We start from the raw sequence: 27,565 nt of genomic DNA, 5'->3' as shown, positions 1-27,565 counted from the left end.
GGAATACAAGACCACCTCACCTGCCTCTTGAGAAATTTGTATGCAGATCAGGAAGCAACAGTTAGAATTGGACATGGAACAACAGACTGGTTCCAAATATGAAAAGGAGTACCTCAAGGCTGTATATTGTCACCCTGCTTATTTAACTTCTATGCAGAGCACATCATGAGAAATGCTGGACTGGAAGAAGCACAAGCTGGAATCAACATTGGCCTCAGAAATATCAATAACCTCAGATATGCAGATGACACCACCTTTATGACAGAAAGTGAAGAGGAACTCAAAAGCCTCTAGGTGAAAGTGGAAGAGGAGAGTAAAAATGTTGGCTTAAAGCTCAACATTCAGAAAACGAAGATCATGGCATCTAGTCCTATCACTTCATGGGAAATAGATGGGGAAACAGTGGAAACAGTGTCAGACTTTATTTTTGGGGGCTCCAAAATCACTGCAGATGGTGACCGCAGCCATGAAATTAAAAGACGCTTACTCCTTGGAAGAAAAGTTATGACCAACCTAGATAGCATATTCAAAAGCAGAGACATTACTTTGCCAACAAAGGTCTGTCTAGTCAAGGCTATGGTTTTTCCAGTGATCATGTATGGATGTGAGAATTGGACTGTGAAGAAGGCTGAGCACCGAAGAATTGATGCTTTTGAACTGTGGTGTTGGAGAAGACTCTTGAGAGTCCCTTGGACTGCAAGGAGATCCAACCAGTCCATCCTAAAGGAGATCAGTCCTGGCTGTTCTCTGGAAGGACTGATTCTAAAGCTGAAACTCCAATACTTCGGCCACCTCATGCGAAGAGTTGACTCATTGGAAAAGACTCTGATGCTGGGAGGGATTGGGGGCAGGAGGAGAAGGGGACAACGGAGGATGAGATGGCTGAATGGCATGACTGACTCAATGGACGTGAGTCTGAGTGAACTCCGGGAGTTGGTGATGGACAGGGAGGCCTGGCATGCTGTGATTCATGGGGTCGCAAAGAGTCAGACACTACTGATTGACTGAACTGAACTGAACTGAATAATTATAGTAGTTTCAGGTGTATAGCATAGTAATTCAGTATTTTTTACAGATTATGCTTCATTAAAAGTTATTACACGATAATGGCTGTAATTCTTTGTGCTATAGAATATATCCTTGTTGCTTATCTATTTTATTTTCTTCATTTTCTTTTTTTAAACTTTTTATTTTATACTGGACTATAGCCAATTAACAATGTTGTAATACTTTTAGGTGGACAGTAAACAGACTCAGCCATACATACACTTGTGTGAATTCTCATCCAAACTCTCATCCCATCCAGGCTGCCACATATTTTTGAGCAGAGTTCCATGGGTAGAGACCAATTTTTAAATAAAGAAGTGACTTGATGAGATTTTTTTTTTTTAAGGATCACGCTGACCACAGTATGGAGAACAAATTGGGTGGGGCAAGATCCATGTTAAAATAGTTAGGAGGATAACAGTTCTCCAGCCAGTCACAACCTTGAACTAGAATAGTCACTGTGAGTGTGGGTGGGAGTATTTATTGAGCCCCTTCTATGTGCCAGACACTGAGCTAAGTACTGAAACATCACTTCTGCCTTGAAAGATTCGTGGTCTTGAGAAGAAAACAGATTCACAAGCAAGTAGTTAAATACCAATCACACAAAATTTTATTAAGAAAACTCGTTACGCATTCATAACTCCAGGACGTCTCTGTGGTTTCTTTCATTCTCTTACCTTGATGTCTCCTTAATTTGACCATGTTTCGTGAGGTACAACCCTTGTCCTCCCCATTGCTATTTTAGTTGTTTATCCATTCCTCACATTGGTGGTATAAGGAAAACCCATTGCCAAGAGAAAGGATCCAAGGTTCTAGCTAACTGTAGTGAATCCTCTTCATGCTGATTCTTTTCTTATAACCCATCAAGACCTGAAATGAACTGCAGCAAGAACCCTGACTTTGTCCTCTCAGGACTGTCCAGTGACCCAGACAAACCACAACTCCTCTTTGGTCTCTTCCTGGCCCTCTACTTGCTGAGTCTCTTAGGAAACTCCCTACTGCTGCTGGCTATTGGTGCTGATATCCACCTCCACACCCCCATGTACTTCCTCAGCCAGCTCTCCCTGGTTGACCTCTGCTTCACTACCACCACAGCCCGCTAAATGCTGGAGACTCTGTGGACCAGCAGCAGTTGATCTCCTTCTCTGAGTGTCTGGCCCAGTTAAATTTCTTTGCAGTTTTTGCTGATATGGACAATCTGCTTTTGATGGGCGCAGCTATCAGCCACTACGCTGCCATCTGCCATCCCCTGCACTATGCACTCCTAATGACTCCTTACAGATGTGCACTGCTGCTGGGTGGGTCTTGGGGAGTGCCCCACTCTATCTCTCTTGTCCATGCCCTGTTGCTATCCCAGCTCCCATTCTATGCTAATCAATAGATTCCCCACTTTTTCTGTGATTTCGGACCACTCTTTAGACTTTCCTGCTCTGATACCCACCTCATTGAGGACCTAATGATGGTTCTGACAGGACTCTTAAGAATCAGCCCTCTTCCCTGCATCATAAGCTCCTATGCCCATATTTTCCTTGCTGTAGCTCGGGTCCCATCAGCACAGGGGAAAAAGAAAGCCCTGGCCACATGCAGCTCCCACCTCTCCATGGTCATCCTCTTCTACAGCTCGGTCTTTGCCACCTACCTGAAGTCCCCGTCAGCTTCTCATGCCTCTGGGGAGCTGGGTACTGCTGTCATGTATGCCCTGGTAACCCCCACTCTCAATCCTTTCATTTATAGTCTAAGAAATAAGGATGTGGAGAGTTCCCTGAAAAGGGTTCTGGGCATAGAAAGCTCATGGCATTAGGAATAATTCCAAGAAACAAGTGTTTTGGGGGAAAAAAATCACAGTCTTCACCACCACACTGATAAAGTGAGGCTATTGCACAGTATAGATATGCTATAGCATAAAGAACACTAAACAGAAATTGGGAGAATTAGTTGTTAGAACTCCCTTTAACTGCTAGCTCTAGGTTCATATATTATATATTATCTATATTATTATATCAAAATATATCAGTAATATATCAAAGTGAAATTGTTAGCCACTCAGTTGTGTCCAACTCTTTGTGACCCCATGGACTGTAGCCCATCAGTCTCCTCTTGTCCATGGAATTCTCCAGGCAAGAATACTGGAGTGAGTTGTCATTCCCTTCTCCAGAGGATCTTCCTGACCCAAGGATCGAATCTGGGTCTCCTGCATTTGCAGGCAGTCTGATCCACTAGGGAAGCCCACTTCAGGTTGTCGTGGTTTAGTCACTAAGTCATGCAGGACTTTTGCAACCCCATGGACTGTAGCCCTCTAGGCTCCTCTGTCTATGGTATCCTCCAGGCAAGAATACTGGAGTGGGTTGCCATTTCCTTCTCATATACATAATACCATAAATATTATATTATAATATATATAATGAGGTATATTAGCTAAAAATAGAATACTTGAGTGGATTGGATGAGCTCTTCTTTAAAGTTGACTTATAACACTAATAGTGTTGAAACTTAGTCATCTGTTCTCATCATTACCACCATTTTGACCATCATTTCCATGGCTATCACTGGTTTAATAATGAAGATTCTCACCATCAGCTTTATTATAGTCAGTATCATTTTTTTGTCATTAGCATCACGTTACAAATTACCATCTTCAGCTCTTTCCTTATCAATACTGCCAGTACCATCACCATGAATAAGAGACTGGAAACTGGTTCTACGCATTTTTTCCTTCTTAATGCCTCATTTTTCAGAATCTTCTATTTCTTTGTGTTTTTGTGCTGTGTTGATAATTGTGGGAAGTATCATAATGGCATGGTGAATATGTTTTATAAAAATGTCTTCATAAATTTGAGAGTATAATAAATATTTACATTTGAAATGAATGATTGCATAGGTTATATAACACAATACATACACAATGTCTAAAACTTTCTTTAAATTATTCCAGAAAAAAAGGATATCTAGATATTTGGCACAATATTGGCAAAATGTTGATGTCAAAGCAGGATGATAGCTACAGGAGGGTTTACACCACTGTCTGCATTTTTCTGAATGTTTAAAATTTTCTACATTAAACGTTAAAATGAAAAAGTAAAGTGCGTTCGCTTTAAATAATTTTTAAAATATCAATGTCTTTAGGCACAGCAATCAATCCATAAAGAATGTATCAAGGTAAATTCTGAATATCAATAATACTTTTATAGAAAAAAAATTGAATACAACCAAAAATTCCCAATGATAAATGTTTATTTATTTGTAAGTCTCCAGAGCAGACTGTTGGAGTGGGTAGCCTTTCCCTTCTTCAGGGTGTCTTCCCAACCCAAGGATCAAACCCAGGTCTCCCACATTGCAGGTGGATTCTTTACCAGCTGAGAACACTAATTTAAGAATGCATTACAATATCAAACAACAATGCAAAAACCGCAACTACTTTTGCACCAAAGATACAGCAGGGCTTCCCCAATGGCCCAGCAGTAAGGAAACTGCCTGCAATGCAGGAAAAGCAGGTTTGAGCCCTAGGTTGGGGAGACCCCTGGAGGAGGGCATGACAACTCCCACTGCAGTGAACCCACTGAACCCACTCCAGTGTTCTTGCTGGGAAAATCTCATGGACAGAGGAGACTGCTGGGTCCATTGGGGCCTAAAGGGCCAGACATGACTTGAGCAACTGAACACAAATGATACAGCAAGAAGTGAAGATACTTTGGAGAGACAAGTCTCATTCTCATAGAGAGAAATATGAATTTTGGGGATCCCAAAATTAAAGAAAATATTTTAACAGTATTACTAACTGTGAAGAGTCAGATTTAGAAAGAACAGAAGCAATACTACTTCTCCCTCTTTCTTTTTTTTGTTTTCCATAGAACCACAGTAAAAAATTAGTAGAATATTTAAAAGATAATCATCTTTCTGTATGGATCCATGGGATATGACTGGCCCTCATTCCTTAACTGTCATCGCCCAATTTCCTAGCATTTTATACAAAGTTTTTCCAGGGAAGTCCCCAAGATGAGAAAGTATATCCATCTCTCTGTCCCAGGAAATGAAAGGTAATTTAAGAATTCCTGAGGCTCTTGAAACTGTACTGTCTATGGTTCTGAACCTGAGAAAGAAACATAATAAGGAAAGAAAATAGGACCAATGAAAAAAATGGAACTCAAGATAGGAATCCTCCAAGGAGAATTTTCTTATATTGCAAGTATAGAAAGGTAACTTGTTTATTCTTTCAAAAATCCTCCCAAACCCCAGGGACACTCTCTCACAGGGTTTGTGTATCTAAAGATCTGTGGATCATGAAAGACAGGCAAAATTTTAGAAAGAGGTTTCGGCAGATGAAGATCTTATACTATAATTCCAATATAAGCTATCATGTTAAATACTTTTCTACTCTATTCATTTAAATTTTTTTCTACTATTTACTTTTCAGGAATGTCAACCTGAGAAGCCTTCTTAACTGTGGATTTGAACAGTCAATCAGGTAGGAGAATGAACCAGGAGACAGGCTGGAGAGTTGCCCATCTCTGTCTTCCTGTCTGTATTAAATTTACATGCCAAGGATTTAGAGCTGAATTCCTATCTTATGATGGATATTGTGTTTGTGGATTATAAAGACTTATTACTAGCTACATTTTTTTTTGCCATATCTCTAGATATTTTTCAAAGTAAATATATAGTTGATAAATATTCAGGATGCAGTGAAATAAATGTTTAGTGCAGAAAGTCTGATTGCTTTTTTCTTTAAATGTTAGGAAAAAGTTTTTTTTACCACAAGTGAATTTTTGATACAATTTTGTTTTGTAAGTAGAGAACCAGAAGCAATGCTCGGCATATGTGTATCATAAGTAAGAATGATTAAGTTTAACCATATACAATATATACATGGCTATCAAGGAAAGTTACTCTTAATTCCTAAAGCCAACCTTCAATAAATGTGTATTAACATTAAATAATTTCTCAAAATTCTCACTGCATTTAAAGGTGATAATCTCATGGGATTTCTAGAAATGTTCCCTACTAAATGCACTTTTTTATTCTAGTCACATCATATCTTTATCTTCTCCTTTCATGGGTTTCCCAAATATTGAATGATTCCTTTTAATAGCAAGGACTCTAATGTTTACATCTCCATTCAGAGTTCTTTATAGCTCTTATTATTTCCTCACTGTCAAATTTTCTTAGGTTTAATACCCTTCAAATGATTTTGTACTAAGTCAAGAGACAGTAGTGTGGTGGAGAGCTTAATAATTTACCCTCTGTTAGATTTTAGGATGATAAAAGACAAGTCTTTATCAGAAAAGATGGTAGGCTGGCAATTTGCTCTAAATCCCTGGAAAAAGAAAAGATTTTCACTTTAAAAGATTTATACATATATATTTGAGAAGATATGTCAAATAAAAAACAAAAGTGTTTGAGTAAAAGTCCATAAACAGCATATAATGTTAATATTTAATAATCTAGTGGTCCAAATATTCTATAATCTGTGATACTCAGACTATTTAAAACACCACTGCTCTACCTCAAAATGCTATTGTCTAGATGGGAAATCCTCAGCTGCGGGACACTGGTTTCCATTAGAGATAGCGTTCCATATGTTATTCTCTCTTTTCTTTCAAGTGATGCTGAATCAAACCTCAGTCACTGAATTTCTCCTCCTGGGAGTGACAGACATCCAAGAACTGCAGCCTGTTCTCTTCGTGATTTTCCTTGCAACTTACATTGTCAGCTTGGCTGGAAATGGAGCCATCCTGATGGTTGTCATCTCTGATTCAAGACTGCATTCTCCTACGTACTGTTTCCTGGGAAACCTGTCATGTCTGGATATCTGCTACTCCACAGTGACTCTGCCAAAGATGCTGGGGAACTTCCTGTCTACCCTCAAAACAATTTCTTTCTTAGGATGCATAAGCCAGCTTCATTTCTTCCATGTCCTGGGCAGCACAGAGTCCATGTTGCTGGCCATGATGGGCTTTGACCGCTTTGTGGCTATGTGTAAACCACTTCATTATACTCTTATCATGAATCATCAAGTCTGTATCCAGATGGCTGTCACTGTCTGGATCATTGTTTTTTTCCATGCCCTGCTGTACTCAGTAATGACCTCTCACTTAAACTTCTGTGGTTCCAACCATATCCATCACCTCTTCTGTGATGTTAAGCCATTGCTGGAGTTGGCCTGTGGGACCATTGAGCTCAATGAGTGGCTGCTCAATACTGTCACAGGCACCATTGCCATGGGCTCATTCTTTCTAACATTCCTGTCCTATGTCTATATTATTATCTATCTTTTCTTCAAGACCCATTCTTGCAGCATGCTTCATAAAGCACTGTCTACGTGTGCCTCCCATTTCTCGGTAGTTGTTCTTTTCTTCGTCCCTGTTGATTTTGTTTACATTCATCCAGCTTCAAGTAGCTCCGTGGATCAGGATCAGATCATTGCCATTATGTACAGTGTGGTCACTCCTGTGCTAAATCCGCTGATCTATACTTTGAGGAACAAGGAAGTAAAAGGGGCCTTGAGGAGGGTGATGTGAAGGAGGCTTTGACTTGAAGATATCTGAAGAACTCTTCAGAGGCATAAATAAATAGGTAATGAGAAACTGGAGATAGCGAGTTTAGACCTCTTCTCAAATGGTTTACTCTTTGTAAAACAGAGTGCATGTGTGCTAAGTTGTTTCAGTTGTGTCTGACTCTTTGCGACCCTTGGACTGTAGCTTATTGGGCTCCTTTGTCCATGGGAGTCTCCAGGCAAGAATACTGGAGTGGGTTGCCATTTCCTCCTCCACGGGTCTTCCAGACTCAGGGATTGAACTCACATCTCTTATGTCTCCTGCATTAGCAGGTGGTTCTTTACCACTAGTCCCACCTGAGAAGCCTATGAAAGAGAAGGAATAGTATAAAGAAAAAAGAAATGAAAAAGCCCAGTAAGTTGCATTAAACAGTGCATTCCTAGGTAATAAAGGGAAATTTGAACAATTGTACACTCTCCATGGAATCTGAAAGTTGAATTTGTTTGGGAGATATTGGTTGACACAACTGATCTGTCATGTTTGTGCTGTTAAATAAAATCAGGTACAGAAATTTGCCTCAGTTACTCATACACTGTATAGCTGGAAAGTGCTTAGGCCAGTTTATCTGTGTGTTTCCTGCAAGTTAACATATTATAATGTTAACAATAAAATTATTATGCCATTATACTTTAAGGATTTGAATTTAGGATCATGGGCTCAAATGGAAAAGTAAATATTAACTCACACAGGAGTGAAAGGACATTTTTAATCAGTATGTCGTGATTTCTTTTTCTCTAAGCGGGGAGGCAAGTAATTAAAACAAGTATTGCTGTCAGTTCTAGTTAACAGAGGTAAAGCAACCAATGGTTTATCCAGAGTTTGTGAACTCTGACTGCCAAGATGTATTATAAGTCAACTGACAACCTGTCAAAGATTACTGTAAAATATTGTTAAAAGTATAGTCAGTTTAAAAAAAATCTCAGGAATACATTTTTAGCTTTTAGCATGTTATCTTCCTCTCAATTTTTGGTCATGAATATTGAGTTTCAAAACGTTCCCTATCATTTATTTTGTTCTTTGAATTCTATACATATTTTCACAGATTGTAATGTGATATAATATGATGTAATTCCAGTGAAATATAAAGAATTCATCAAAAATGTTGTCTTGTTTCCTTACCTGCCACCAAGCTATACTAAGTGAAAGTTATTAAATAGTAATTGCTGAAGTATGTTTGGAGGCTAATAGACAAGAATTACTATGTTCCTCACTTTCTAAGTTCCTAGATGTGCCGCTGAATCTGAAACCATGGTGGGTGCCAATGCTTACAACTATTTAGAGATACAGAATTCCCTGGTGTCCAGTGTTTAGGACTCCATATTTTCCCTGCCAAAGACACAGGTTCAATTCCTGGTTGGGAAACTAAGATCCCACAAAACAGGTAACACAGTCAATAAATAAAAGATAGGAATAATAAATAAATAAAATAGAGATACAGACAGATAAATCAAGACTATAAAAGGATAGTTTGAGGTCACAGACAGACTGCTTGCTTTTGTAAACCCAAGAAATTTGGTTCTAACCTGACTCACATGGTTCTTCCATCTTCCACTTCTACCTTCTTTGGTCTCTTGATTCCAATTTTGTTTATAAAGGAATGTGTGTGGGAGAAGGCATCTTACATCCTGCACTATCTCAGACAGAATTTCTATTGAACGGAATTTTTGACATAATCCAAGCTTCGTAGAGACTGTAAACTGTAGAGGAGCACATGGTTACCTATTGCTTTATGACATGCTCTAAACACAGATGGGTAAACACCTATTTAATTAAACTGCATTATTCGGTGATTCAGAAATTGGGGAAAGTACAACAGAAAAGCACTGACTCTATTTAATGTTTCAGGTCTCAACTGAGATGACTTTATAAACAGATGAATGAAATAATTTGTTTAACTTCAATGTATTTGTATGATAAATGTTCTCAGAACAATAAAAATAAAAAAAACACATATAATGTTAACGTTATGACTGTATGGCCGTCTCTTTGAGCTATTCTTATATAAGGAGACAGGGCAGTGACTAAACAGAAATTGTGAGTTTTAAGTAATCTTTCTGATTTTATGTCCAAATCAGTGTTAGACTTCTGTTTATTGATTTTAGTCCTCAGCCCTATCTATAGGAAATTTTCTCAAGAAACAATTCCTCCAGGTTTTTCTCTAATGAGTAACTCTGGGAACTGATCTCTAAGGCCAAAATGATTTCTTCCTCAAAATCCTTCTGGTTCAAGAGAGAGAAAGCTTGATAATGCCCAGCTTCTAAACTACATTATTTTTACCTGGTCTCATCAGTGTATTCCAAGGCCCTGGCTCCTTTGCTCTTTCCATCTACTCACCAATATCATTGGATAGAATGGAGAATTCCAAGGTCATTGTTTATAGAGATTGGGGTAGCCAGAGGCAAGTGTTGAAGCTGTCATTTGGCAAATGGAGTAATAGGATCAGCCTTCAAAGTGGACTATAGAGAGTTCAAGTTCTGCACTTGGTGGACTGCATAAGGTTGACAGTCTATGTGATTGTGTCTGTTAGACTGTGACAGTCTAACAGATTTGTGTATCTGTTTCCAATGCAGTAATGTAAATCAAGCCAGCTGAAAGAAAATATCTTAACGGTTAAGACAGCTACTGTAGAACTGCCTAGTTGGAAGTTAAATATATAAGCCAGAGTTAGGAAAATAAGTTGAAATTAGAAGTATAACTTGAGAGTTATCTGTTTATAGATATATAAAGCACAGAACTAGAAGACAGAGAAGAGGAGATGCACAAAAGTGAATGATAAGGAGGAAGAGCAGTAACCAGCCAAGGAGACTGGAAAGGAGTCACCATGGTGGCTCTCCTGAATGCACTTTTTTTTTTATTGGAGTATAATTGCTTTACAATGTTGTGTTAGTCTGCTGTACAGCCAGATGAATCAGCTATATGTATACACTTACCTTTCCAAAATGTATTTCAGATGCCGATGGCATGGATGCTGATGGCATGGGCATTAGTAATAGAGAGTAGAGACAGTGAGCCTGTTAAGCTGCTGATGAAATTAATAATTAAGAAATTATTAATGTGATGAATATATTATGAACTTCGGCAAAAATGAAACACAATTGAAAGGTGGACAAAGTACATTGCATTTGTAATGGCAATTAGAAAGCCTGGATAGATGTTGGATTGCATATAGATATTCCTCGGATGAAGCAGATACAATACTACTACTAAAGCAGAGAGCAAGAAGTGAAGAAGACACACATTGGCGATATCAGCCTCATTCTCCTAGGGAGAAGTGTGAGGTCTGGGATACCAAAATAAAAGAAAATATTTGAGTGTTAATACCAACAGTAGGAGAATCCTGGTGTTCCAGTGCTTAAGAATCTGCCTGCCAATGCAGGGGACACAGATTTGATTACTGGTCCGGGAAGATCGTATATGCTGCTGAGCAGCTAATCCCGTGTGCCACAACTCTTGATCCCAAGCTCTAGAGCCTGAGAACCACAACTACTGAAGCCGGCATCCTCTAGAGTCCATGCTCTGCAACCCGAGACGCCACCGCAATGAGAAGCCCATGCACCACAACGAGGGAGTAGCCTGGGCTCACAGCAGCTGGAGAAAGGCTGCGCACAGCAGTGAAGACTCAGTGCGGCCAAAAATAAACAAATCAATTAAAAAAAAAAAAAAGACATCAACAGTGAAGTGTCACACTAAGAAGGAACAAAAGCATTACCGCTTCTCCTCATTCCTCTCTTTTTTTATTCCATAGAACCACAGTAATAAATGAGTAGAATACCTAACGGAGAAGGCAATGGCACTCCACTCCAGTACTCTTGCCTGGAAAATCCCATGGACAGAGGAGCCTGGTAGGCTGCAGTCCATGGGGTCGCTAAGATTTGGACACGACTGAGCGACTTCACTTTTACTTTTCACTTTCATGCACTGGAGGAGGAAATGGCAACCCACTCCAGTGTTCTTGCCTGGAGAATGCCAGGGACGGCGGGGCCTGGTGGGCTGCGGTCTATGGGGTCTCACAGAGTCGGACACGATTGAAGCGACTTAGCAGCAGCAGAATACCTAAACGATAATCATCTTTCTGTGCAGATCAATAGGATGTGACTGGCGCTCATTCCTTAACTGTCATCACCCAATTTCCTTCCATTTTATATAGAATTCTCCCAGAGCAGTCCCCAAGATGAGAAAGTGTATCCATCCCTCTGTCCCAGGAAGTGAAAAGTAATTTTAGAGAGTGCAGTACTAAGTGAAGTAAGTCAGAGAAGAAGTATCATATGACATCCCCTGTATGTGGACTTTCAAAGAAATGATACAAATGAACCTACTTGTGGGACAGAAAAAGACTCACAGACTTAGAAAATGAACTTATGGGTGCCAGGGGAAGGGATAGTTAAGGGCTTTGGTATGGTTGTGTACACACTGCTATATTTAAAATGTATAACCAACAAGAACCTATTGCATGGCACATGGAACTCTCTCAGTGTTATGTGCTGGCCAGGATGCGAGGGGAACTTGGAAGAGAAGAATGGATACATTTACTTGTATGACCTGAGTCCCTTCACTCTTCATGTGAAACTACCACAACATTGTTAATTGGCTAAACTCCAATTAAAAAAAGAAAGTTTAAAGTTTGGGGGGGAAAGAAAACGTAGGTCATTGAGACCTATACTGTCAGTGATTCTTAAACTAAGAAAGAAGTACAGTAAGGAAAGAAAATAGGAATGATGGAAAAAAACAAAAATGGAACTCAAGATAGGAGATCCCCAAGGAGAATTCTCTCATACTGCAGGTATAGAAAGAGCCTCCCAAACCCCTGGGATATTCTCTCTTAGGGTTTGTCTGAAGATCTGTGGAACATAAAAGACAGGCAGAATTTCAGAAAGAAGAGGTTTTGGAAGATGAAGAGCTTATGTACTTGGTCCCAATATAAGCTGTCACTTCAAATATATTTTTACTCTTTATTTTTCTTAATGTTTTTCTACTATTTACTTTACAGGAGTGTCAACCTGGTAAGCTTTCTTAGCGGTGAACTTGAACACTCAAACAGGTAGGAGAATGAGCCAGGAGACAGGCTGGGGAGTTGCACTTATTGTCTGCCTTCTTGCTAGTATTGAAGTTGAATGCCCAGGATTTCGGGCTAGTTTCCTATCTTATGATGGACTCCCCATTGTGTCTGTGGATTATGAAGGCTCTTTACTGCCTACATTTTTATTGCCTTTCTCTAAGTGTTCTCCAGGGTAAATATGTGATCTTTAAATATTCAGGATGCAGTGAAATAAATCATTTGGTACATAAAGTCTGATTACTATTATCTTTAGATGTTAGGAAATGGTTCTCTTCCCCAAGGATTTTTGAAACAATTTTGTTTTGAGGGGAGAGAACCAAAAATGATATTTGGCATATCATGCATCTCTTAAGCAGGAGTGATAAAGTTTAATAATATAAAACCATACATGGTTATCAAGGAAAGCTACTCTGAATACCTGGAAGCCAGCCTTCAATAAAGCTGAAATAATGGTTAGATATTTACTCAAAATTTTTTCTAGCTATAAGGGTGAGAATCCCATGGGATTGCTAGAAATGTTCCCTACTGAATCCACTTTTTAATTCTAGTCACATCAAATCTTTTTCTTTTCCTTTCAAGGATTTCCCAAACTTAAAATGTTTCCTTTTTACAGAAAGCATTCCATAGTTTGCATCTCTATTTCAGTTTCCTTAGAGCTCTTACTGTTCTGTCTTTGTTTATTTATCTTAAGTAAGTCAAATGAGTTCTTACTTTGTTAAGAAAAAGCAGCGTAGTGGACTATTTAAAAATTGACTCTCTGTTAGATCTTAGGATGATAAAACACAAGTGTTATTAGAGAAGAGGGTAGGCTGGCAACATGCTCTGAATCCCTGGAAGAAAGAAAAATATTGATAAATCTAATTTTAAAAAGTGTTTGAGTAACAGTCCACAAACACCATGTAACTTCAATATTTAATAATCTAGTGGTCCAAATATTGTACAACCTGTGATGCTGGGAGTATTTAAATAGCAGTGCTCTCTCTCAAAATATTATTGTCTGGGTGAGAAAATTCTCAGCAGGAGGACTCCGGTCCCCATCAGAGATCACATTCCATGTTATTTTGTCTTTTCTTTCAAGTGATGCTGAATCGAACATCGGTCACTGAATTTCTCCTCCTGCCAGTGACAGACATCCAAGTACTGCAGCCTGTTCTCTTTGTGCTTTTCCTTGCAATTTACATTGTCAATGTGGCTGGGAATGGAGCCATCCTGATGGTTGTCACCTCTGATCCAAGACTCCATTCTCCTATGTATTTTTTCCTGGGAAACCTGGCATGTATAGATATCTGCTTCTCCACAGTGAGTCTGCCAAAGATGCTGGAGAACTTCCTCTCTACACACAAAGCAATTTCTTTCTTGGGCTGCATAAGCCAGCTTCATTTCTTTCACTTCATGGGCAGCACAGAGGCCATGTTGCTGGCCGTGATGGGCTTTGACCGCTTTGTGGCCATCTGCAAACCACTTCATTATACTCTTATCATGAATCATCAAGTCTGTATCCAGATGGCTGTCACTGTCTGGATCATTGGTTTTTTCCATGCCCTGCTGCACTCAGTAATGACCTCACACTTAAACTTCTGTGATTCCAACCAGATTAATCACTTCTTCTGTGATGTTAAGCCATTGCTCAAGTTGGCCTGTGGGAACACCGAGCTCAACTGGTGGCTGGTCAATAATGTCACAGGTACAATTGCCACGGGTGCATGCTTTCTAACATTCCTGTCCTATTTCTATATTATTATCTATCTTTTCTTCAAGACCCATTCTTGCAGAATGCTTCGTAAAGCACTGTCTACGTGTGCCTCCCACTTCGTGGTAGTTGTTCTTTTCCACGTCCCTGGTGTTTTTGTTTACATTCATCCTGCCTCAAGTAGCTCCATGGACCAGGATCAGATCAGTGCCCTTATGTACAATGGGGTCACTCCTGTGCTAAATCCACTGATCTATACTTTGAGGAACAAGGAAGTAAAGAGGGCCTTGAGGAGGGTGATTTCAAGGAGTCAATGACTTGAAGAAGTTTAGAGAACTCTTCTCAGGCATAAATTAACAGGCAATGAGAAACTGGAGATATGGAATTATTCTGCTTTGCAGAGTGTTTACTATCTGTGAAACAAAAGGAACTGTCTAAAAGAATAATAAATGGAAAATCCAGTAAGTCATGTTAAACAATGCATTCCTATATAATATAAGGAAAACTTGAATAAATGGGATACTGCTCATTGAATTCGATTGTTGAATTTGTTTTGGAGATATCAGTTGATAAAAATGATTTGTTATCTATTTTTTGTGTTCTTGAATAAAATCAGATACAGAAATTTGCCTCAATTACTCATACGTCGTATAGTTGGATAGTACTTAAGTATGTTTACCTATGTGTTCCCTGCAAGTTAACATATCATAGTGTAAATAATAAAACTATACTGTTTCAGGGACTTCTCTGGTGGCCCAGTGGTTAAGACTCCAAGCTCCCAGTGCAGAAGATACAGGTTCAGTCCCTAATCAGGAAACTAAGATCCCACATGTTGCATGGCACAGCCAAAAAATAAAATAATTTTTAAAAATTATTACACTTTAAACTGTTTTCTTAAACTGCTACACTTTAAGGATTTTAATTTAGGGCCATGGACTCCACAAGAAAGAAAACGTAAACTCACATATGAATTAAAGGACATTTTTAAGCAGCATGTCATGATTTCTTTTTCTCTAAGCAGAGAGGCAAGTTATTAAAATAAACAGTAGTCTGAGTTCTAATTAATACAGGTAGTGTAACTAATGGTTTAGCTAAAGAGTTTTGTGAACTCTGACTCCAAAGATATTTAATAATTCAATTGAATAACCTGTCAAAGATCACTGTAAAATATTGTTCAAAGTGGAGTCAGCTTGAAAAAATCTCAGGAATATCTTTCTAGTTCATTATTATGTTATTTTCCCCTCAATTTCTGGCCATGGAAAATTGAGTTTCAAAATTCTTCCTTTTTACTTAGTTTTTTTATTTCTATACTTATTTTCACAGACTGTAACATGATATATTATGATGTAATACCAATGAAATATGCTGCTGTTGCTGCTAAGTCGCTTCGGTCGTGTCTGACTCTGTGCGACCCCATAGACAGTAGCCAACCACACTCCCCCATCCCTGGGATTCTCCAGGCAAGAGCACTGAAGTGGGTTTCCATTTCCTTCTCCAGGGCATGAAAGTGAAAAGGGAAAATGAAGCCGCTCCGTCGTGTCCAACTCTTAGGGACCCCAAGGACCTCAGCCTACCAGGCTCTGCCATCCATGGGATTTTCCAGGCAAGAGTACTGGAGTGGGTTGCCATTGCCTCCTCCAATGAAATAGGAAGAATTCATAAAAAGTTTTTGTCTTGTTTTTCTTTTCTGTCACCAAACTTATACCAAGTGAAAACTATTAAATAGTAATTGCAGAAGTATTTTTGGAGCTAATTCACAAGAATTACTATGTTCCTCACTTTCTAAGGTCCTAGAAATACCACTGGACCTGAAACCATGGTGGGGGCCAGCACTTAAAACTATTTAGAGATAAAGAATGCTGTGGCAGTTCAGTGGTGAAGAGTCTGCACTTTCTTTCTCGAGGGTCCAGGTTCAATCCCTGGTTAGGAAACTAAGATACCACAAAGCCAGGGAGCACAGCCAATAAAAAAAACATTAAATAGAGATACAGACAAGTAAGACTGTAAAAGAATATTTTGAGCTGATAGACTATTCAAATTGTTTACATTCACTTTTGTAAATCTAAAGAATTTGGTTCTGATCTTACTCACATGTTTCTTCTATCTTCCAATTCTACCTTCTTTGGCCTCTTAATTTCAGTTTTGTTAATAAAAGACTGTATGTGGGGGCAAGATATCTTACACTCTGGACTGTCTCAGAATTTCTGTTGAACAAAATTTTTGACATAAGCCAACCTACATGGAGGCTGTAAACTATAGAGGAGCACATGATTACCTATAGCTGCATGATACACTGTCACCCTAAACACAGAAGGTTAAGCACTTATTTAATTCAACCGCATTATTCTGTGATCCAGAAATTGGGAAGAGTACAGCAGGGAAGCACTGACTCTGTTTAATGGTGTTACAGGTCTCAACTGAGATGACTTTATAGATGTATGAAAATAATTTGATCAACTGCGATACATTTTCATGACAGAAATTCTCAGAACAATCAAAATAAAAGGACATATATAACAGTTTATGCCTGTATGTCAGTCTCTTCCAACTATTCTTACTTAAGGAGACAGGGCAGTAATGAGGCAGAAATTGTCAAGTTTTAAGTAATCTTTCTAATTTCATTTCCAAATCAATATTCGGCTTCTGCTTAATTGTTGATTTTATTCCTCAACCCTATCTATAGGAAATTTTCTCAAGAAAAATTTCTCCAGGTTTTTCTCTAATGAGTAACTGTGGGAACAATTGAGATCTAGTTTCTTAGCAAGTTTAGTTTCTTTTATCTTTTTTAAATTGAATTATGGTTTATTTACAATATTATCCTACTATCAAGTGTACAGCATAGTCATTCATTATTTTTACAGATTATGCTCCATTAAAAGTTATTACAGGATAATCACTATAATTCTATCTGCTATACAATGTATCCTGGTTGCTTATCTCTTTTCTTTTTTAATGGATAAGCAACAAGGATACATTGTGTAGCACAGAGAATTATATTATTATATTACCTTTCTTTTTTCTTTTTATTTATTTCCATTTATTATTATTATTATTTTAGGCTTCCCTCATAGCTAGTTGGTAAAGAATGTGCCTGCAATGCAGGAGACCCTGGTTTTACCCCATTGTTGGGAAAATGTACTGGAGAAGGGATAGGCTACCCACTCCAATATTCTCAGGCTTCACTTGTGGCTCAGCTGGTAAACAATCTGCCCACAATGCGGGAGACCAGGGTTCAGTCTCTGGGTTGGGGAAGATCCCCTGGAGAAGGGAAAGGCTACCCATTCCAGTATTATGGCCTGGAGAATTCCATGGACTATATAGTCCATGGGGTCGCAAAGAGTAAGACACGACTGAGCAACTTTCACTTTTATTTTTTATTTTATTTTTTTTTACATGTATACCTGTGGCCGATTCATGTTGATATATGGCAAAAATCTCAAATATTGTAAAGTAATATCCTCCAATTAAAATAAATTAATTTAAAAATAATATAAAATATTCTATATTCAAAAAAATTAAAAAGTCCAAAAGTCCTGAGACCTCCCTGGAAGTCCAGTAATTAAGACTCCATGTTCCCAGTGCAGGGGTCACAAGTTTGATCCCTGGTCGGGGAACTAAGATCCTGCATGCCGCACAGCATGCTGCTGCTGCTGCTGCTGCTAAGTTGCTTCAGTCGTGTCCGACTCTGTGCGACCCCATAGACAGCAGCCCACCAGGCCCTGCTGTCCCTGGGATTCTCCAGGCAAGAACACTGGAGTGGGTTGCCATTTCCTCCTCCAATGCATGAAAGTGAAAAATGAAAGTGAAATCGCTCAGTCGTGTCTGACTCTTAGCGATCCCATGGACGGCAGCCTATCAGGCTCCTCTGTCCATGGGATTTTCCAGGCAAGAGTACTAGAGTGGGTTGCCATTGCTACGGCATAGCCACTAATAAATAAATAAACAGAAAAATTAAGTTTTGTTTTTTTTTTTTTTTTAAAGAACAAGAGTCCTTTCTTTCTTTCTTTCTTTCTTTTTTTTAACATTTGAATGCACTTTTTATTATTGTGGAGATTGGCTAGCATTTTCATTAAATCAGGTTAATTTTCTTTTTGGAAGTCAGGAAAATTGATCTGTTCATTGTGAATTAAAGAATCTTGGAAATAATTTGACAGTAATCATCATTTCATAAAACTGAAATAAAATGTCAAGAGTAAACTTTTTTTTTGGCACTTCCATTTTTAATCTTTTGAGAAATATTCATGATGTTTTCAATAGTGTCTATACCAATTCACATTCCCCAAGCTAGTGAACATAGGTTCTCTTTTCTCCATATCCTTACCAACAGTCATTATCTCTATTCTCTTTAGCCATTCTTTTTTTTTTCTTTTGATTGACCACATGTTTTAATTTTATTTTATTTTTTAACTTTACAATATTGTATTGGTTTTGCCATATATCAAAATGAATCCACCACAGGTATACATGTGTTCCCCATCCTGAGCCCTACTCCCTCCTCCCTCCCCATACCATCCCTCTGGGTCGTCCCAGTGCACCAGCCCCAAGTATCCAGTATCGTGCATCGAACCTGGACTGGCGACTTGTTTCATGTATGATATTATACATGTTTTAATGCCATTCTCCCAAATCATCTCACCCTCTCCCTCTCCCACAGAGTCCAAAAGACTGTTCTATACAACTACAGCTCAACTCCAGAAAAATAAATGACCCAATCAAAAAATGGGCCAAAGAACTAAATAGACATTTCTCCAAAGAAGACATACAGATGGCTAACAAACACATGAAAAGATGCTCAACATCACTCATTATCACAGAAATGCAAATCAAAACCACTATGAGGTACCATTTCATGCCAGTCAGAATGGCTGCGATCCAAAAGTCTATTAGCAATAAATGCTGGAGAGGGTGTGGAGAAAAGGGAACCCTCTTACACTGTTGGTGGGAATGCAAACTAGTACAGCCACTATGGAGAACAGTGTGGAGATTCCTTAAAAAACTGGAAATAGAACTGCCTTATGACCCAGCAATTCCACTGCTGGGCATACACACTGAGGAAACCAGAATTGAAAGAGACAGGTGTACCCCAGTGTTCATCGTAGCACTGTTTATAATAGCCAGGAAATGGAAGCAACCTAGATGTCCATCAGCAGATGAATGGATAAGAAAGCAGTGGTACATATACACAGTGGAGTATTACTCAGCCATTAAAAAGAATACATTTGAATCAGTTCTAATGAGGTGGATGAAACTGGAGCCTATTATACAGAGTGAAGTAAGCCAGAAAGAAAAACACCAATAAAGTATACTAATGCATATATATGGAATTTAGAAAGATGGTAACGACAACCCTGTATGCGAGACAGCAAAAGAGACACTTTTATTTTTTTTTATTTTATTTTATTTTTAAACTTTACAATATTGTATTAGTTTTGCCAAATATCGAAATGAATCCGCCACAGGTACACCCGCGTTCCCCATCCTGAACCCTCCTCCCTCCTCCCTCCCCTACCCTCCCTCTGGGTCGTCCCAGTGCACCAGCCCCAAGCATCCAGTACCGTGCATTGAACCTGGACTGGCGACTCGTTTCATACATGATATTATACATGTTTCAATGCTATTCTCCTAAATCTCCCCACCCTCTCCCTCTCCCACAGAGTCCATAAGACTGATCTATACATCGGTGTCTCTTTTGCTGTCTCATACACAGGGTTATTGTTACCATCTTTCTAAATTCCATATATATGCGTTAGTATACTGTATTGGTGTTTTTCTTTCTGGCTTACTTCACTCTGTATAATAGGTTCCAGTTTCATCCATCTCATTAGAACTGATTCAAATGTATTCTTTTTAATGGCTGAGTAATACTCCATTGTGTATATGTACCACAGCTTTCTTATCCATTCATCTGCTGATGGGCATATAGGTTGCTTCCATGTCCTGGCTATTATAAACAGTGCTGCGATGAACATTGGGGTACATGTGTCTCTTTCCCTCTGGTTTCCTCAGTGTGTATGCCCAGCAGTGGGATTGCCGGATCATAAGGGACTTTTATTTTTTTTTAAGTTTTATTTTTATTGGAGTATAGCCGATTGACAATGTTACATAGGTTTCAAGTAGACAGCAAAGGGACTCAGCCATACCAATATCTGTATTCATTCTTCCCCAAACTGTCCTCCCATTCAGGCTACCACATAACACTGAGCAGCAATCCATGTGGTAGAGATCAATCTCTCTCTCTGTCAGGCCCAATTATATTTCTATGAAGTTTGCTGATATGGACAACCTGCTTTTGACTTCCATGGCTATCAACCACTATGCTGCCATCTGCCATCCTCTGCACTATACACTCCTAATGACTCCTTGCAGATGTGGGCTGCTGGTGGGTGGGTCATGGGGAGTGTCCCACTTCGACTCTTTGACCCAAACCTTGATGCTAATCTATCATTCTGTACTAACTAGGGATGCCTCATTTTTTGTGTGTGATTTTAAACCTCTCTTAAGGCTTTCCTGCTCTGATGCCCACCTCATTGAGGACCTGATGATGGTTCTGACAGGACTCTGAGGAATCAGCCCTCTCTTCTGCATCATAAGCTCTTATGCCCATATATTCCTTGCTGTAGCTTGGGTGCCATCAGCACAGAGGAAAAAGAAAGCCCTGACCACATGCACCTCCCACCTCTCCATGCTCATCCTCTTCTATAGCTCGCTCTTTGCCACCTACCTGAAGTCCCCATGCCACTGGGGAGTAGAAGAAATGAAGCTGGCTTATGCATCTGAAGAAGGAAATTGCTTTGTGAGTAGAGACGGAGTCTTCCAGCAATTTTGGCATCCCTTTAAAGATGTAGAGATTGTCAAGGAAGGACAGAAATACAGACATGTGAAAACAGAAAAATAACTTAAACAATGAGCACACAATAATTATTTATTTATATTATATTCATGGAATACTATAAGAAGCAATTATTGTGATGAATATATAATGAACTGCAATGCAACAAAAGTGAACTGTGATAGATGGACAAAGTACATGGTATTTACAACAATAATTAGGATGCTTGGATCCATGTCACATTGCATATAGGTATTCCTTGGATGAAGCAGAAAGAATATTGTTACCTAAAGGGTACAGCAATAAGTGAAGATACACATTGGAGAGACCAGCCTCAGTCTCCTAGATATAAATTTGTGCTTTTGGGATCCCAAAATTAAAGAAAATATTTAAATGTTACTGCCAGTGGTGAATAGTCAGATTTAGAAGGCACAAAAGCAATACTACTTCTTCCTAGTCCTCTTTTTTGTTTTCCATAGAATCACAGGAATAAATGAGTATAATATTTTAATGATAATCAATTTTCTGTATGGATCAATGGGATCTGACTGGCCCTCATTCCTTAACGGTCATTGCCCGATTTCCTTCCATTTTTCCATGGAAGTCCTCAACATGAGAAAGTGTATCCAAATCTCTGTCCCAGGAAATGAAAGGTAATTAAAGAAATCCTGAGGCCCTTGAGAACTGTACTGTCTGTGGTTATGAAACTAAGAAAGAAACAGAGTAAGGAAGGAAAATAAGGAAAAAAATGGAACTCAAGATCGAAATTCCCCAAAGAGAATTCTCTTATATTGCAGGTATAGAAAGGTAACTTGTTTATTCTTTCAATAATCCTCCCAAACCCCAGGGACACTCTCTCTCAGGCTTTGAATATCTCAAGATCTGTGGATCATAAAAGACAGGCAGAATTTCAGAAAGAAGAGATTTCAGAAGATGAAGAGCCTATGCTGTAATTCCAGTATAAACTATCACATCAAATATTTTTCTACTCTTTATTTTTCAAAAATTTTTCTACTATTTACTTTTCAGAAGTGTCAATCTGATAAGCCTTCTTAGCTATGAATTTGAACACTCAATCAGGTAGGAGAATGAACCAGGAGACAGGCTGGGGAGTTGCCCATATCCTCTGTCTTCTTGTTTAGACCTGTTGCCTATCTTACCATGAACCTTGTCTTTGTGGATTATGAAGACTCTTTGTTGCCTACATTTTTATTGCCATATCTCTAGATAGTCTCCAAAGTAAATATGTAATTGATAAATATTCAAGATGCGGTGAAATAAATATTTGGTGCAGAAAATCTCATTGTTATTTTCTTTAAATGTTAGGAAAAGATTTTTCCCCCAAGGGAATTTTTTTAATATAATTTTCTTTTGCAAGCAGAGAATCAAAAACGATGTTTGACATATGTGTATCTTGATCAGGAGTGATAAAGTTTAACAGTATACAAAATATACATGGCTATCAAGGAAGGCTACTCTGAATTCCTGAAGCCATCTTTACAAAAAAGATGTGCAGCGTCCAGCATAGCAGGTGAGAAAGACCTGAAACCCGGGGGTGGGGGGGGCACATAATGAAAAAACAGATGCATATATTTGGCAAGTGGGGAGTCAGGGGGCCCTCCTGCTCTCCATGGCAGGAAGACAAGATGGCTCCTTTCAGCCCTCACTTTTATTGGCACAAGTCACATGAGATCAATAGGATAAAGCTATACTGGGGAGTTTGATCAGCACACCATCAAGAGGAAGTAAAATTAAGGCTCTGCTGTTAATCAGGAACATCTTGCTTCGTTTCCATGAGGACGGACACAGGGGCAGCCAGTGAAGCCGAGCAGAGAGCACGGCCAGCTCCACATATGTCCATCGGGCATGCTTACTAGGACAATCTCAGGGGCGCAGTTTGCCGCACCCTCCTGCCATGGGGCAGGTTCTGATCTCTGCCCTGCCAGGCTGCAACAAAGATGTAATAAAGGTTAGATAATTTCTCAAAATTTTCTCTAGCTACAAAAGTGATAATCCCTGGGGATCTCTGGAAATGTTCCCTAGTTGATTCACTTTTTTATTCTAGTCATATCAAATCTTTCTCCTTTCATAGATTTCCCAAACTTTGAATGATTCCTTTTTACAGGAAGTGCTCCAATGTCTGCATCTCGATTCAGATTTCCTTATAGCTCTTATTATTCTCTCACTGTCTATTTTTCTTAAGTAAAAACTTCAGATGGTTTCTTCCTAGGTCAAGAGATAGCACTGTGGTGGAGTGCTTAAAATTTACCTGCTTTTGGAGTTGATTTAGGATGATAAAAGGCAACTTGTATCAGAGAAGATGATAGTCTGGCTAAGAAAGTCTGGCATTTTTCTTTCCTGGAAGAAAGAAAAATATTAATGATAAATCTAATTCTTAAAAGGTTTGAGTAACAGTCCATAACCAACACGTGACCTTATTTAAATAGCAATTCCTCAAAATATTATTGTCTAGATGGGAAAATCCTCAGCTGTGGGACTCTGTTTCCATCAGAGATCGCATTCCATATGTTATTTGTCTTTTCTTTCAAGTGATGCTGAATCAAACCTCAGTCACTGAATTTCTCCTCCTGGGAGTGACAGACATCCAAGTACTGCAGCCTGTTCTCTTTGTGATTTTCCTTGCAACTTACATTGTCAATGTGGCTGGGAATGCAGCCATCCTGATGGTTGTCATCTCTGATCCAAGACTCCATTCTCCTATGTATTTTTTTCTGGGAAATCTGTCATGTCTAGATATCTGCTACTCCACGGTGACTCTGCCAAAGATGCTGGAGAACTTCCTCTCTACACACAAAGCAATTTCTTTCTTGGGATGCATAAGCCAGCTTCATTTCTTCCACTTCCTAGGCAGCACAGAGGTCATGTTGCTGGCTGTGATGGCCTTTGACCGCTTTGTGGCTATCTGCAAACCACTTCATTACACTGTTATCATGAATCATCAGGTCTGTACCCAGATGGCTGTCACTGTCTGGATCATTGGTTTTTTCCATGCCCTACTGCACTCAGTAATGACATCTCGTTTAAACTTCTGTGGTTCCAACCACATCCATCATTTCTTCTGTGATGTTAAGCCATTGCTGGAATTGGCCTGTGGGAACACTGACCTCAATGAGTGGCTACTTCATACTGTCACAGAGACCATTGCCATGGGCTCATTCTTTCTAATTCTTCTCTCCTATTTCTATATTATTATCTATCTTTTCTTCAAGACTCATTCTTGCAGAATGCTTCGTAAAGCACTGTCTACTTGTGCCTCCCACTTCATGTTGGTTGTTCTTTTATTTGGCCCTGTTTTTTTCATTTACATTCTTCCTGCCTCGGGTAGCTCCATGGACCAGGACCGGACTGTTGCCATTATGTACAGTGTGGTCACTCCTGTGCTAAATCCACTGATCTATACTCTGAGGAACAAGGAAGTAAAGGGGGCCTTGAAGAGGGTGATCAGAAGAAGGCCCTAACTTGAGGAAGTCTAGAGAACTCTTAGAGGTATAAATAAACAAGCAATGAGACAGCTGAGATGTTAAATGATACTGCTACTCAAAATCTCTTGCCATATATATTACTTTGCCAGCAAAGGTCCGTCTAGTCAAAGCTATGGTTTTTCCAGTAGTCAAAAATGGATGTGAGTGGTGGACCATAAAGAAAGCTGAGCACTGAAGAACTGATGCTTTTGAACTGTGGTGTTGGAGAAGACTCTTGAGGGCCCTTGGACTGCAAGGACATCAAACTAGTCAATCCTAAAGGAATATTCATTGAAAATTTATTGTAAGGACCAATGCTGAAGCTGAAACTCCAATACTTTGGCCACTTGATGCGAAGAACTGTTGGAAAAGACCTTGATGCTGGGAAAGATTGAAGGCAGGAGGAGAAGGGGATGACAGAGAATGAGATGGTTGGATGGCATCACTGACTCGATGGACATGAGTTTGAGCAAGCCTTAGGAGTTGGTGATGGACAGGGAAGCCTGTCATATTGCAGTCCATAGGGTCACAAAGAGTTGGATACTACTGAGCTACTGAACTGAACTGATACATGCATATAACAGAGGGAATAATATAAAGGAAAAATAACTGGGAAAGTCTAGCCTAGGGCTCAACAATACATTCTTAGGTAATAGAAAGGAAATCTGAGCAAATGGAACACTAGCCATGGAAGTCTAATGCTGAATTTGTTTTTGAGATGTTAGTTGATAAAATTTATTTGTTATATATTGTAATAAGCTCTTCTCTGAATTTAGTTATAGAAATATGTCTCTATTGCCCATGTAGTGTGCAGATAGGTTGTTTTAAAGCCTATCTGTGTGATCCCTCCATATTGCACATTTTAATGTGAGATGTAAAATTATGACACTTTCAGATTTTGAAGATTTTAATTTAGGAGCATAATAACTCAGTTAGAAAAGTAAATGTTAATTCACATGATTGATCGGGAATTTTTAAGAGGTAGTCATGATTTCTTGTTATCCAAGCAAAGAAGCAAAATAGTAATTAAAGAAAATGACATTGTAATCATGAATTACAATGAAAATGAAATTCCAATACTTTGGCCACCTGATGCCAAGAGCTGACTCATTTGAAAAGTCCCTGATGCTGGGAAAGATTGAAGGTGGGAGGAGAAGGGGATGACAGAGGATGAGATGGTTGGATGGCATCACCGACTCAATGGACATCAGTTTGGGTAAATTCCGGGAGTTGGTGATGGATAGGGAGGCCTGGCATGCTGCAGTCCATGGGTTTGCAAAGAGTTGGACAGGACAGAGTGACTGAAGTGAACTGAAGCATGAATTAACAGAAAACAAACAATGGTTCATCTAAGGAGTTTGGGAACCGCTCTTTTCAGAGATTTTGGGGAGTCATTGGCCAAACTGTCAAGGATTACTGTGAAATGTTATTTAAAATGGAGGCAGGTTGAAAAAGCATCTCAAGAATATCTTTTCCTTATTTGTGGCTTATTTTTTCACTCAACTTCTTGTCATGGAAAATGTTGATTTCTAGAATTTCCCCCTTTTTTGTTTTGTTTTCCTACTCTATTTCAAGAAACTGAAATGCAATGTAATATGATGTAATACAGGAGAAATAGTAAGAATAAATAAAATGAGTTTTCTTTCCCTTGTACTCATGTTCAGTCACAACTCTTTGCTACTCCATGGACTGAAGGCCACCAGGCTCCTCTGTCCATGGGATTTTCCAGGCGAGAACACTGGAGTGGATTTCTGTTCCTCCTCCTTCTTCCCCTTACTTGGCAACTTTATACTAAGTAAAAGCAATGAGGCCATAATTTCTGAGATGTTCCTGCAGCTAATAGTAAAGACGCAGTATGTTTCTTGGTGTCTCAGTATCTAGGAGTGGCTCTTGGCCCAATGATAGGGTATCAGCATTTATAACTCTTCAGATACACACATGGGGCCTCCCAGGTGGTTTAGTGGTTAAACACCCTGCCTGCAATGCAGGAGATACCAGAGACGTGGGTTCAATTCCTGGGTCAGGAAGATGCCCCCAGAGGAGGCCATGGCAACCCACTCCAGAATTGTTGCCTGGAGAATCCCATGGACAGAGGACCTTGGCAGGCTCTAGTCCATAGGTTGCAAAAAGTCATACATGACTGAAATGACTGAGCATAGACATACACATAGGTAAGAACTATGAAAGTTAATTTGAACTGTTGGATTGACCATTCAAAGCTCCTGCTTTTACTTTTGCGTACCCAAATAACTTGGTTCTGATCTCGTGCTTGTACTACTTCTATCTTCCTGCTCAGTCTTCTTTAACCCATCAATTCAGGTCTTTAGATGAGAGAAGGCATTTGTGGATAAGGTATATTCCAACGTGAACTATCTCAGACTAGCTTTACAGTCAGTTGTAATTTGTTCTATAATCCAATCTGAATGGATGTTATGAACTACAGAAGAACAATAGAGCTCTGATTTTACATTGCTGCATAAAACACGAGGAACTAAAGAGCCTTTTGAAGAAAGTGAAAGAAGAGAGTGAAAAAGTTGGCTCAAAACTCAACATTCAAAAAACTAAGATCATGGCATCTAGTCCCCTCAATGCATGGCAAATAGATGGGGAAACAATGGAAACCGTGAGACACTTTACTTTGGGGAACTCCAAAATCACTGCAGATGGTGACTGCACCCATGAAGTTAAAAGACCTTTGCTCCTTGGAAGATCAGCTATGACCAACCTAGATAGCATATGAAAAAGCAGAGACATTATTCTACCAACAAAGGTCTGTCTAGTCAAAGCTATGGTTTTTCAGTAGTCATGTATGGATCTGAGAGTTGGACCATAAAGAAAGCTGAGTGCCAAAGAATTGATACTTTTGAACTGTGGTGTTGGAGAAGACTCTTGAGAGTCCCTTGGACTGCA

At 39.1% G+C, this 27,565-nt stretch overlaps 3 protein-coding genes and 1 pseudogene across 3 annotated transcripts; all 4 read left to right on the top strand.

Moving 5' to 3' along the window:
- The first annotated feature begins 1,922 nt into the window (after window positions 1-1,922).
- LOC113881137 lies at window positions 1,923-2,848 on the top strand (annotated as a pseudogene).
- Window positions 2,849-6,647: 3,799 nt separating this feature from the next.
- LOC113881201 (olfactory receptor 12D2-like) lies at window positions 6,648-7,562 on the top strand. Its single transcript, XM_027524037.1, has one exon. It carries the CDS (start codon window positions 6,648-6,650, stop codon window positions 7,560-7,562), a length of 915 nt encoding a protein of 304 aa, XP_027379838.1.
- Window positions 7,563-13,734: 6,172 nt separating this feature from the next.
- LOC113881468 (olfactory receptor 12D2-like) lies at window positions 13,735-14,661 on the top strand. Its single transcript, XM_027524493.1, has one exon. It carries the CDS (start codon window positions 13,735-13,737, stop codon window positions 14,659-14,661), a length of 927 nt encoding a protein of 308 aa, XP_027380294.1.
- Window positions 14,662-23,725: 9,064 nt separating this feature from the next.
- Window positions 23,726-24,652, top strand: LOC113881200 (olfactory receptor 12D2-like). Its single transcript, XM_027524036.1, has one exon. The coding sequence runs from the start codon at window positions 23,726-23,728 to the stop codon at window positions 24,650-24,652; it is 927 nt and encodes a 308-aa protein (XP_027379837.1).
- The last annotated feature ends 2,913 nt before the right edge of the window (window positions 24,653-27,565 follow it).

Source organism: Bos indicus x Bos taurus, chromosome 23 (assembly GCF_003369695.1).
Source record: "Bos indicus x Bos taurus breed Angus x Brahman F1 hybrid chromosome 23, Bos_hybrid_MaternalHap_v2.0, whole genome shotgun sequence".
NCBI classification, from domain to species: domain Eukaryota; kingdom Metazoa; phylum Chordata; class Mammalia; order Artiodactyla; family Bovidae; genus Bos; species Bos indicus x Bos taurus.
Note: the sequence above shows the minus strand (reverse complement) of the source record. Positions and strands in the feature narration are given on the sequence as shown.